This window comes from Bos mutus, chromosome 26, assembly GCF_027580195.1.
Source record: "Bos mutus isolate GX-2022 chromosome 26, NWIPB_WYAK_1.1, whole genome shotgun sequence".
NCBI lineage: Eukaryota > Metazoa > Chordata > Mammalia > Artiodactyla > Bovidae > Bos > Bos mutus.
This window is the reverse complement of record NC_091642.1, coordinates 4,590,001-4,602,711: the sequence shown is the minus strand read 5'-3', so window position 1 is coordinate 4,602,711 and position 12,711 is coordinate 4,590,001. Positions and strand designations below refer to the sequence as shown.

The following is a 12,711-nucleotide window of genomic DNA, read 5'->3' as shown; positions in this document are numbered from 1 at the left end:
AGAATTGAGGTTCCCTGCTGACCTAAGTCTCCGGCCAGGAGAGCAGTTCCAGGTGCCTGACCTGGATCTTCGGCAACTAGCAGCACTGTCTTCATGTTGAAACTCCAGAGAAATCCACAGCCACAGAAAAGAAAGACCAGAAATGGCAGCAGATAGAAACTGCATTCAGCACACTGCCTTGCTCCAAGCTGGCCCTCTGGGTACCGGGTCACTGGCAAGCACTGCAGCTGGGACCCTCGGGACAGTGCTTCCCAAGGCCAGGCAGAGAGAAGCTGGCCTCTGCTGGCCCAGGGCTCAGCAGCTGCAGGATCATTTAGCAAAACTTTTCAACCCAGCAGAGCATACTTTGCCCCAAAGTAGGGAGGAAAGGCCGCAGTGGTGTTGATGCACCTGGAGGTGGCAGCAGGGGCACCACCAGGGTGACTGGCTCCCCAGTCCTAGGCTCACCTAGAAATAAAATGACCGACTGATAACTCAGCTCTCTGGGGCAGAGGCTTCCCATGTGGCGCTAGTGGTAAAGAGCCCGCCTGCCAATGCAGGAGACATAAGAGACGGGGGTTCGATCCCTGGCTGGGGAAGATCCCCTGTAGGAGGACATGACAACCCACTCCAGTGTCCTTGCCTGGAGAGTCTCATGGACAGAGGAGCCTGGTGGGCTACAGTCTGTAGGGTTGCACAGAGTCGGACACGACTGAAGTGACTTAGCACACACAGGGCTGAGGCAGAACCAAGGGGCTTCCCCACCCACCGCCGCCCAGCCCTGCCTCACAGGGCCGTCCATCCCAGTGGGTGGTCTGCACAAGTTGAAGTGTGCAGATGCACTGGTAAGGCCTGAACTCCCAGGACAGCCCCCGACTTTTAATCTCCAAGACCAGATTCCTGCACACCAGCGCACACACATGCACACCTCTCAGCTGTGTGGGCATTTGCACGAACATCTGTCCACACCTGACTTGGAGTACTGGCTGCATAGAGTTGGGCGAGATTTGGGGGGAAGGCTGCCCCAAGTAGACCACCAGCCTACTTACCTCCGGGAAAACCCCCCTCTGCTCCCCCTGCTTGGACCCTCAGCCCCACCCAGTCTGAGCTACCTCAGTGTGAAGTGAAAACAGAAAGTGACTCAAATTTCCTCTTAGTCACCACACCGACTTCCCATGCAGAGCCCATTGGTGGCCCTGGGTGGGACACAACCCAGCCTGCGGAGGCCCAGGTTGGCTTTCAAAACTGCATTTAGATTGAATTGCTCACCGATATTTAAAAATCCGATCATTTTTACATAAAAATGGAGATTTCTCCTTTTGGTGAATTAGAGAATTAAGCTCTTGAGCTGCATCTTTCCTTGGTCCCAGTGGGTTGGGGTTGAGATACATCCAGTCCAGCAAGACAGCCACGCACACCCCCAGCTCTCCCGAGCCCCCCCGAGCCTGCTGGTCCCTGGGGGTCCGCACCTGACCTCTGCCTTCCAGAAGAGAGGCAGCTGTGACATCTGACGGAAAGCCAGAGCAGGGAATCCCGTTTGCCACTGTGATCGGTCACTTCTGTCCACATGCACAGCCCCTCTCTGGGGCCTTGGGCCATTCAGCCCCAGTCCTTGCGGGAGTGCCCTGGAATGTGAGGTGCTCCTTGGGGAGTGAGGGCATTTTGGTGAGGAAGGGGACATCCTGAGGAGGCAGGAGCAGAGTCAGCGTCAGGGGAGAAGGTGGGGTCTGAGGGTGGCAGCCAGGCCACCAGAGCCTGCTGGAATTCGGGCTTGGAGGGCAGGTCGCGGGTAGCCATGTTGTGTCCAGAGATGGGGGAACCTGCTGGTGGAGGTAAGGGGTGAAGGGGGAGCAAGCGTGAGTCTGGGCAGGCGGGATCAGGAGGCGGGATCGGGAAGCGGGATCAGGAGCTCGTAACTCTGAGAGGCCGGCTCACCACGTGGCAACAGGTCTCTTTCTAGCCGAAGGTCAGGCTGCTGGCCTGTGCCCTGAGCTCGTATGGAGGCCTGGGGGGGCTCCTCACCCATCCTGGGACAGAGCAGGGGACGTCTGCACCCCCTCTGTCCTCCATCTTCTGTTATGGGGAGCGTCAGGTGCGCAGGACCTGGGGAAACAGGCCAATGGGGGTCTGGGCCCTCCCTACCCTGCAGCAGGGGGCCTCGGGCCAGTCAGGTAACCGGATCCCTGGATTGGGCTCTTCTCAATTACGTGCTGGGCATCTAAGTGGAGGCGCCTGGGTGGATACCAGCGACCAGGATGGTGGATTGCCTGGCAAACCTGTGAAGCAGGGAGCCAGCGTCCAAGATGAGGGGCTCTGGAAGGAGAGAGCTTGCAAGCTGTGTAAAGCGGGGCGCTGTTGTCCAGGGTGAAGGATTGTTGAAGGAGAGGGTTTACAAACTGTTAAGTGGTTCTGGTATGAGGAAGAAGGGTCCACAGGGAGGGACTGCTTTGCAAATTGTGAAGCTGGGCACTGGTGTCCAGGAAGAAGGGCCGATGGGGTGGGGGCTAACTGGTGGCCTGTGAAGCGAGGTCTGGTGTCAGGGAAGAGGGGCTGGTGGGGTGGGGGCTGCTCCGCACACCGTGAGCCTGGTGCTGGGGGCCGCCCCCTGCCCAGACCCCCACTGCCCTCGGGTGGGAGTCCTGACAAGGGGCCCGCCCCCCACCAGGCCCCCCGGCCCCCGGCGCGCCGCAGCCCCTGCTGGCCTGGCTCCTGCTGCCCCTGCTAGTCTTCCTGCTCTTTCTGCTGCCCGCCGCCTACTTCTTCAGGTAGGAGTGTCCGGGCCGCTGACTTGCCCCGACCTGCTGGGGAGGAAATGATGCGGAGAGGGAGGCCGTGACTGGGGGCGGGCGGGCGGGCGGAGCTGGGCGGCTGAAGGCAGGGCTGCGGGCAGGGACCCGGGACCCGGGCGGGCAGCGGCTCAGCCATGAGCAGCAGAAGCAGCTTCTCCCGGCTCACCTGGTGGGTATCCCCTGCTGGGTATCCCCTGCTGGGTCACCCCACGGCCCTGGGCTCTGGGCTGGCTCCCTGGGCTCTGGGCCAGCTCCCTGGACTGACCCCCTAACGGTCTGTGTCTCTAAGGTTCCGGAAGCAGAGGAAGGCGGTGGTCAGTGCCAACGACAAGAAGATGCCCAACGGGATCCTCGAAGAGCAAGGTAAGGGGGGGACCCGGACGGGGCTGGGCGGAGGTGTGCCTTCCTCGCAGCTTAACATTTAAACCATAAACCCCTCCAGCTTTGCGACTCTCATCTGGCATTACCTGGCATCATGCTGTCTTTTATAATCAGTGCTTCCCCGTTTCAGAGCTTTCGTCATTTTCTCTCCGGTGTGAAACAGACGTTTGAGGCATTTCAGTTTGTGGCTTTGGAGGGAGACGGTGTTCCACATCCTGTCGTTTTTACAGGATTTTGAAACATCTAACATTTATCAGGGAGTCTTAGATCAGCCTTCGATGAGACGGGTGGGCTCATCACCAACCTTTTCAGAAGGGCCTCCCTGGCCCCCGAATCCGCACTGCTTTTCAGGTCAGATGAAAGAAGGGAATTGACGGAGCAACGCGGAGGGTCAGGGGCATTCCCTATCATTTTTTTTTTAGGTTCCAGATTCAGCTACTGACTTGTAAATGCCCCTTTACAAAGGCACATTGGTGTTCTTCCCATGTGCTGAGATGTCCGAGAGAGGTGCGTGAGGCAGAGGCTTTTAAAAATACCAGTTCACACCAGTGACTACGACTTCCTCAGTCAGCTTGCTGCTGACTTGTTCCGTGGTTTGGGGGGACAGAAGTGCTGTCAAACTTCACCTGAATTGCAGAACTGACCCAGGACTCTGCAGAGAGTTCTCAGCAGCGAGGAACCTCGGCCAGATCCAGGAGGGCAGTTTTGCGGGGCTGGGGGAACCCGCGACCATGCTTAGATGATGGCACATGGCCTCCAGGCCCCTCCTTCCTGCCTCCTGCTCCTGCCCTGCCCGCCCTAACAGCCCGGATGGGGTGAGGAGGGTGTGGCTGGCGAGGCCGCCTAGCTCATTCTGGAGTGTCCGTCTCTGGGAGGGGTGAGCCCTTGGGGGCAGTTCTTGACGGGGCGTAGGAACAACTCTGCAGGTGGGGACTGGCCCTGCCGCCAGTGACAGCAGAGCGATGTGGCCTCGTGGAGGGCAGCGGCTCGTTCTCCAGGACGGGAAGCACATGCCTCGGGGGTCGCTGTCTGTCTCGCTGAGTTTGTGGAGGCAGCTTGTCCAGGGACCCCCTTGCAGTCTGGCCCTTCTCCTTTTCGAAGCCTCTAGCCCCTCCCCCTCAAAAACCCAGGGGTGCTTTCTCTTATTTCTCCTGGAGCTGATGGGGTTTGAGTAACTGTTGCAAAGGTTACTGTCGCTACCTTTGTTAACCAGGACTATCTGTTACAAAGATAAGGCTATGGGGGCCTCCTAACTGGACAGGTCCCCAGTAGTTACCAGTTTATGCCCATGGGGGCCTCCTATCTGGACAGGTCCCCAGTGTGTTACCAGTTTGTGTCCAGAAACCTGTCATTACTCAACTCTGTTCCAAGCCTGGAGTGTGAAGGTGCCTAAGCCCTTTGTAGAAGGAGCAGGGGACAGACGGAAAGACAGGTAGGTGGGTGGGTGAGTGAGCTGGGAGGATAAGGCATCTCTGGTTGGCAAGAGCAGGTAACACCAGCCAGAGGGGGCCATCTATCCGTCACGACAAGTGATGAGGGTATGTTGTAGGAGACAGAGCTTGCCTTCAGCTGCTCATGGTCTGAGAGGAACATCCCTCTCCAGCTGCATCATTCCTCCAGAAGGTTGTCCGTCTGTCTGGTTAGTAAGTCACTGGCATATCTGGGAGCACGGCTCAATGGCCCCTGTTTCTGTTGACCCCACAGAGCAGCAGAGAGTGATGCTTCTCAGCAGGTCCCCGTCGGGGCCAAAGAAGTACTTCCCCATCCCCGTGGCACACCTGGAGGATGAGATCCGTGCCCGCTCGGCAGATGACTGCAAGCGGTTTCGGGAGGAGTTCAATGTGAGTCTGGGCCCTCTGTCTCATCATGTGGAAGGGAGCTGGGATGTGGGGTGTTGTGTTACAGGATAAATTACCCCAAAGGCGCAGAACGCTCACGTCCACCAAGACGCAGCCCCCGAACCAGGGTTCCAAGGAAACCTGATTTCTGCCGCAATGCCCTCCGCTGACCCTCATCCCCGTTGATAAGATGAGACGGTTGAGGGGGAGCTTCAGAGCCTCCTTCCAAGTCACACACCCTGAGCGATGAGTTCTGAATCAAGTAAGAAGGCGGCGCCGTTATCCCAGTGATGTGCACGACCAGGGCGAGCAGACCGTGGGTGACAATTTGACGCTGAGAGCTAAGGAGCCCTCGGACCACCCTGCACAACCTCAGACAGTCTAGAGGGCGGCCGTGAGGGGACATCACCCTGCCTCCACAGCCCTGTGATTCTGCCCGAGTCAGGGTGTTGGTCCTGCTACCGCTGTTTTCGATGAACTTAACAATGGCAAAATGAACGTCCCAGGGATGGGGAGCCTGGTGGGCCGCCATCTATGGGATTGCACAGAGTTGGACACGACTGAAGTGACTTAGGAGCAGCAGCAGCAACAATGGCAAAGCTAACTAAGATGAATTTAACCAACTGGTCCAGCCGGCTGGTAGCAAACAGAGCCTCCTGTCAACAAAAATACAAGTGTACAATAATGACGCCTCCCCTTGAGTTGCTAATATTTAATGTCCCATGAATTGTGAAGCTGCTAGACAGATAGATGATAGGTAGAGAGACAGGTAGAGAGACAGACAGACAGCTAGATAGACAGACACATAGAGAGATAGACAGGTGGGGGGATAGGTAGATACACACACAGATAACAATAGAGGGATGGAGGGCCAGGTGGACAGATAGACGCTTGGGTGCCCAAGCAGACAGACAGACACTGGGAAAGGCTGCTCAGTGTTTATCCCTGGTCATGTTTGAGTCTCCGTTTATGCATCTTCCTCATTTCGTAAATGTCCGCGCGCCGGCGTCGAGCCTGAAAGTGGGCGGCTTTGCAGCAGGAGGGCCGCCTGGTCCCAACTCTGCCTGTGCCGCCCGGCCCCGACACGCCAGTTCGCCTCCTGAAGCCAGTTTCCTTCATCATGAAGGACCCGGGTGGGAAGATGCCTTAATGACCTCCCAGGTCAAACGTGAGGCTGGGACTTTGTGAAAAGCAAAGATGGTACAAATGTGGTCTCTGAAGACGGGGTGACTCCGGCTGCAAACAAGTGACTTTTCACCCAGAAGCAGCCCTGGAAGGAACAGCAGGCTGTTGGTGCATTTAGCCTGTACTTTTGGCTTTTTTTCTTTAACACAAGTCCTCCTTTGCCTTTATCTTGCTTCCTTTTAATTGTTTCCAAATGTGTCCCTTTTTTGGGGAAATTAGGTCATAGTGAAAGACAGCTCCAGGCAATATTGTTTTGCAGCCTCAGCCTGACAGCAGAAGTTAATTCTCCAGTTTTCAAAATGACTATCCAAGTTGGCGGCTGCAGGACCGCTTCCCCACCTCCTTTCTCGTCCCGTTTCCTCTGGTATTTGTGTTTCTCCACGTGGAGGCTGGTGACTGGCCTTGCAGAGGGAGGGCTGAGTCAGAAGTCACAGGCTGAGCCACAAATCTCAGAAGTTAGGGCCCGAGGAGAGAGTCAGGCAGGTAAGGCCCTTGCCCCAGGTGCAGTGTGTAAGGGGACTCCAAAACACCTATTGTCTGGATAGATACTATTTTCATACAGCTTTTAAAAATAGATCCAAGCCATCCTGTGGAACAAAATACAATTAATAATTGTAAATAAAGACAGGGTCCCCCTGGTGTCTCCTCTGACCCCAGGCTCCGACGGGGCTGGTGACCCCACCGTTAATCGACCCTGCCTTTATTTAGTAGTTTGATATTTTGGTCATCATGGATTTGTGTGTGTGTGGGTGTGTGTTAATTTAGGGGTCTTTTAGACGTTGAAATCAAACGTGATTTTTCTTAACCCCTGGGTTCTTTGGAATGCTCCTTTCCGCTTTGCAACCAAAGTGAGCACCTTGCCCTGCTCACCCCACCGCTGCCACTAAGCAGCCTTCCCGGCCACCCCCTGCCCACTGCCTCTGCTCAGGGAAGGGCCAAGAGGGAGAGTCGAGAGGTCGGAGTCCAGAGAGGACGTGGAGTCCAGTCCTGGCTCCGGGGGACCCTGAGCAACTGCCCGCCCCACTCTGGACCCCAGTCCTCTCCTCTCTCAAGTGAGCGGGCAGCCCCTGCTAAGAGCATCGCAACCCCCACGACCTGCCCACGCGTGGCTCCACAGGTACCCACGCTTGCCATGGGCGCACACTCCTCTTTTTCCTTTTCTCGCCCTCTGTCCTGAGGTCCCCACCCAGAATCTGTGCCAGGAAACGGATGGGTCTCAGAGTAGTTGATCCAGAGAAATTTGGGCTCGTGCGCCTTGGCCAATCAAAGGTGACATGAATTTGAAGTTAACAAGGCCCTGGCTCTGGGAGCCGTTTGGAGGGGTGGTGGAGGTGCTGAGGCAGGAGGCCGGCTGCCCACGTGCCTGCTCAGGCCTGCTTCTCGCCAGCCTGGAGGGCTTGGGCAACGTGGGGCACCTCTGCCTCGATTTCCTCTCCTGTGAAACGAGGCCCTCCCCACCCCTGCAGGAGTGTCTCAGCCTGTGAAAGAGCTAAGGCGTGTGTCCCGTGTCTGCAGGAGAGGGGTCTGAGCACCATCCTGCTCAGGACGACTTCTGTGACGGTCCAGTCAGCTGTCCGCTCGCCATGGTAGAATGCTGAGCTCGCAAAGGCTGTTCCAGGCCCCTGGTTGAGTCCTGCAGGTGTCCCTCTCCAGATAGCTCCTCCCAGGAGCCTCTGTCCCTCCCCTGCGGGTTATTTCAAGCCCAGAGCCTGGAATTGACCTAACCCTAAGTGCTGCAGGAAGGCCCAGGGAGGCGCCCCGAGGGGAGGGCCCGGCACGTACGCACCAGGATGAGGGAAAGGAATGTGTGCGTGTCTTTGTGTGTGACACACATGTTCCTTGAGATGAAAGGAAGGAAAGGAAAGGAAAGTTAGTCGTACAGTCGTGTCCAACTCTTGCGACCCCATGGACTGTAGCCCGGCAGGTCCTCTGTCCATGGGATTCTCCAGGCACGAATACTGGAATGGGTTGCCATTTCCCTTCTCCAGGGGACCTTCCCGACCCAGGGATCAAACCCAGGTCTCCTTTATTGCAGGCAGATTCTTTTACCAACTGAGCTACTATGAAACCTCACCTCAAACAAACCAACAACCCTTTTCAGCCAACATACATAAGAGAACAATCGATCACAACTTACTTATCCGTCAGGGGCCACAGGCGTGGCACTCACCCTGGGCACAATGGCAGTGACCCAGGAATGGCAGAGCGCCCCCCAGGAGCCCCCGTCTTCGTCCTGAGGCCTCGGAGCTTAGAGACGCGATTCCCGGGTGGCTGACGGGGAGGAACGCTGGCCTGCTCGGAGGGGCCGTGCTTTCCGTGTGCTTGGAGACGGGGTGCGGGGCCTGGGGCGCTTTGCCTACTGCCCGTGTGGCCCCCTGTGCTGCCCCCCTCGGAGTCGGGATGTCACCCCGTGTCCCGGCTGTGTTCCTGGGTCATGGCTGGGGTGTCACAGCCCAGTTCATCCTCACTGCTCAGACGTCTCCAAGCCACTCCTTCAGCCCCGCCCTACATACCCCTCACCTTCCGAGGAAAAGGGAGGCTTCTTTTTTTTTTTTTTTTTAAATTAATTAATTGTAGTAGAGCATTCTTAGAGCAGATTTAGGTTTACAGAAAAATTGTGCAGAAAGTACCAGTTCCCATACACTCGTTCTCCCCGCACGGTTTTCCCCAGTGATGGCCGTCTTGCCTGAGTGTGTTACATTCGTCACAACTGTTGAATTAATATTGACTCGAGATCACAGCTGCAGGTCAGATCAGAGTTCCAGAGTTGCACATTCTGTGGGTTTTAACTAACCCATCACATCACGTGCTGCCCCTCTCCCTGCCATGATGGTCTCATGACTCTTTGATTTTCAGGGCTGGGGTCAAAAATAGCTTTGAGGTGCAAAAGAGAAGACTCTAGAACGTGGTAACACATTTCGTGTTGAGGTTTGGCCAGGAAGCTCAGTGTTAAGAGCTCTGATGAAGAGCCAAGAGCTCCCTGCGGCAGTGGAGGTACTGGCCTGGCGGAGGCCTTGCCCAGGCGCCCACTGGGCGGGCCTCCACACTGACCTGGGCAGAGCCTCCGCCTATGGCCGTTGGGCATGGAGCGGGGAGAGGACACGGGCTGGCAGGGGCTGAGTCAGTGATGGAGAAGCCCCCGCCCTGGGAGAAGGGGGCCCTGACTCAGGACTTTGACCCCAGGCTGGGCCCTAGTCTCCTGGGCACTGACCACTGGCAGCCCCTGCTTGTCCCCACACTTCAAGGAAGATAGTGTCCTTCTCGGGGTCCAGGTGCCAGCTCCAGGTCCCCTCCCACTGTCTGCTGCTTGCCAGGCAGGTGACTCTGGACAATTCCACAACCACCTTGGGCTTCTGTTTGCTTATCTACAGAACAGGAGGGATGGCTTAGTGTCACCTGATACTGGGTGGGTGGTGAAGGCCGGTGATCCAGCCCTTCCCCAGTCCCGGCCCATCGAAAATACTCGATAAACGTTAACACTACTTACTCGAGTCCCAGTGGCCCCTGGTTCACCCGACGGTCAGGCTGGATGATGAAGGAGGTTCAGAAGGCTCTTTCCCACTGTGCTCTTGGAGAAGCACCACACCCCCCGACCCCGAGCATGGACCCTCCCCAGCAGCAAGCAAACGTGGGAGGAGGTGTGGCTCCAACAAGAGCCGAGAGACTCTGAGTGGTGGAAGGAACTAGAAGTCAGGATGGAGGCTCGTACTAGCAGAGCCCCCAGACCTGATTTCCCTTCAAGACAAACGGAGGGTTAGGGCGGAACGTGCAGGCCCCCTGGGATGCGGGTAACTGCGATGCTGACGGGGGGTGGGCCCAGGTCTGCGTTTCAAGGAGCCAGCAGCTATGTCTGTCCCGCTGGCCCACGCCTCATCTTTAGGGGAGGACGGTCCTTCACCTCACCCTCCTCGTCCTCCAGCCCCACCGTCTGTGTCCTCACCCCTGGATCAGAGCTCTGCCACGGCCACCTCCTACCTCCCTGAGCTGGGCCTGCTCCAGACCAGGGCTTCTGGGTCCCAGGGGTTTGTTGGCCACGCAGGCCCAGGGGCGGCCTGGATGCAGCTCAGGGTCCAGCTATGGGTCATCACTTTGTCCGCATCCCCGTCGGCCCCAGTGAACAGGAGGCCTCAGGAAAGACTGGCCTGTGTGTCCATCACAGCCCCTGCCCAGGGCCGGCCCAGTGCCCAAGGCAGAGGATTCTCTGGGCAGGAGCAGAGGGACGGGCAAAGCCCTGGAGGTAGTTTGCTCAGAGATCTGTTCTCTTGATTCCCGAGCTTGGTAGGGAGACTCGTAGATGAGGTGCTGGATTCTTCACGTTTAGTGCTGACTCTGCATTTTCTTCTAGTCTCTGCCGTCTGGACACGTGCAAGGAACTTTTGAACTGGCCAATAAAGAAGAAAACAGAGAAAAAAACCGATACCCCAACATCCTTCCCAGTAAGATTTTATTCTTTTTTTTTTTTACATGATCGGTGGCGTTCTGACAACACTCAACTTTGCTTTACAGCTCCTGGTGATTCTGCCTGTCCAATCAGCAGACTCCCGGGTGCTCAGAGGGCAGGGCCTGGGTCAGGACAGCTGCTCAGCCTTCGCGCGTGGGCATCTAGGTGTGTCTCCCACCTGGGGCTCTGAGAGCCTGTGCCATTCATGGTCTGGCTGCCAAGCCTGCGTTCACTGTTGAGACCTCGGCTGCCTGGGTGGGAGGAGATGGGGGCAAGAGGATGCCACCTGCCCCGGCTGGCAGGGCTCCCGCTGTGGACCAGCCTTGAGCCCTGGTCTCGGGCAGCCACTGGTCCCAAGCATCTCCCCATCTTGGACACGGTGCCCTGGGCCACCAGCGTCAAGGCTTTTGTACAGGGACAGAAGCGACAAGATTTCAGAGGGCTGTCGGGCTTTGGCAGCGCTGTGGGAAGGCTTGAGGCATCCCAGTCTTTACCACCACAGCTGATGGGGGTCGTGGGTGGGGGGTGTGGCCTCCAGGCGGTGACGGGGCCAGAGTGGACACACCTGTCCGGGGGTGTTGCTGGATGGGCTGTGCCTTGGGGGCCTCGGTGCCGAGTCAGACCCCCAGCGTTCCAAGATGCCTGAGTAGAAGCTGGCCTGAGGGGCAGGGTGGGGTGAGTTGTGATGTCATTTCTCTAGCCTGGATCCTCCTGTCCACTTCGCCATCAGGCTAGCAGCAGGGCAGCCTCTAAGGACCCCGGTGAGTTCACGTTGGAGGCCCGACTCCCTTCTGGGGCAGAGCCTCCGTGGGGTGGAACCAGCCGGCCTGTGCCGGCCCTCAGTGAGGTGGCTCTTGGCTGGATTTTTAGGACCAGAATTGAGTCCATCTGCCCTGTGGGTAAGAGAAGCTGTGGTCTACCTAATCTATGTGGTCTCTGGATTTTCAGCACCTGATAGAAGCAATTCATTCCCATTTTGCCTGCATAGGATTTATTTGTGCTTTTGGTTGGGGTTTGTGTGTGTGTGTGTAGAGTCCACTATGAACTTGGGTCAACGGAAACCAGAGAAATCAGCCAAGTAGTCTTTGCCCCACGCATGTCTGTAGAGGAAGCCAGGGGAGCGCCAGGGAGATGACAGGTCAGGCAGCCAAGCAGAGAGGCTGGCTTAGACCAGGGTCAGGTTCTAGACTCAGAGCAAAGGTCACGCTGAGAGGACTTGCTGTTAAATTCGGTGAGGCATATTAGAGGCAAGTTCCGTGGCTTGAACAGCCCAAGGGAAAGAAACGCCATGCAGGAGGTTGGGGATCTTTGGCCTAATTTGCGCTGAATAAAAATTAGGGTATTTGGAAGTTAGCATCTGTTCTTAGCTGAATTAACTAGCTTAGTTTGCGCTTTGACTTCATGACGTGTGTGTGGAGGGCCAGCTCACTGCCAAGCCCTTTCCAAGGCTCCTGGCCTATATTTCTCTCTAATCACTGAGCCGTTTTCCTCCTAAAGGAAACGTTTACCTGGCTAATCAAGAGTGGTTTCAGCCTGAGCTCCGTGGACCGGAGTTAGCAGCCAAGTGTGGGAATTACCTCTGATGGCCCAGGGCAGGGCATATCCCACCCCCCGAGGGTCCCCAGCAGGGCCCAGCAGGGCCTGCTTCACGCCCGACGTGTCTAAGCCGCGTTCCTCTGGCTTGTATTACGGAAGGGAGCTGGCATTCTCCGCAAGTGTGAAAGTGTGGGTCCTGCCCCAACCCCTCCTGGCCCAGGAGTGCCAGGCCAGAGGAAATTGAGGAGCTGGCGGTCACGACAGGCCCGGGGACTCTGTCCAATGTGAGCATTTCACGTTGGTGCAAGGACACATTTACAGAACCGTGTCCTGGAAACACTGGGGTGTGCCCTGGAGGAGGCCAGCTGGGGGCATCTGGCTTTGGCATCGGTGAGACCCAGGAGAAGCCAACCTGGTTAACCTGGGCGGTTGGCCAGAGGTGCCCTGGGGCGGCTGGATCATGGGAGGATTGTGCAGGGGGCTCCCAGGCCTGCTCCCCCGATCCTAAGCCTGGGAGACCCTGCTCATACGCGGGGGTGGTGTCGGTCAACAGGCAGGGAGA

The 12,711-nt window shown here is 57.2% G+C and overlaps 1 protein-coding gene across 6 annotated transcripts in view; it reads left to right on the top strand.

The window, feature by feature from the left end:
• Positions 1-12,711, top strand: part of PTPRE (protein tyrosine phosphatase receptor type E) — a 180,216-nt gene that overhangs the window by 137,377 nt on the left and 30,128 nt on the right. For 5 of the 6 annotated variants that reach the window (XM_070363929.1, XM_070363930.1, XM_070363931.1 and 2 more), the window contains 4 exons: positions 2,645-2,744; positions 3,058-3,131; positions 4,854-4,990; positions 10,518-10,608. In XM_070363929.1, coding sequence (XP_070220030.1) covers positions 2,645-2,744; positions 3,058-3,131; positions 4,854-4,990; positions 10,518-10,608 — 402 coding nt within the window. Of the gene's footprint in view, positions 1-2,644; positions 2,745-2,856; positions 2,938-3,057; positions 3,132-4,853; positions 4,991-10,517; positions 10,609-12,711 lie in introns of those variants that run through there. The other variant, XM_005899166.2, reaches the window with a different exon arrangement.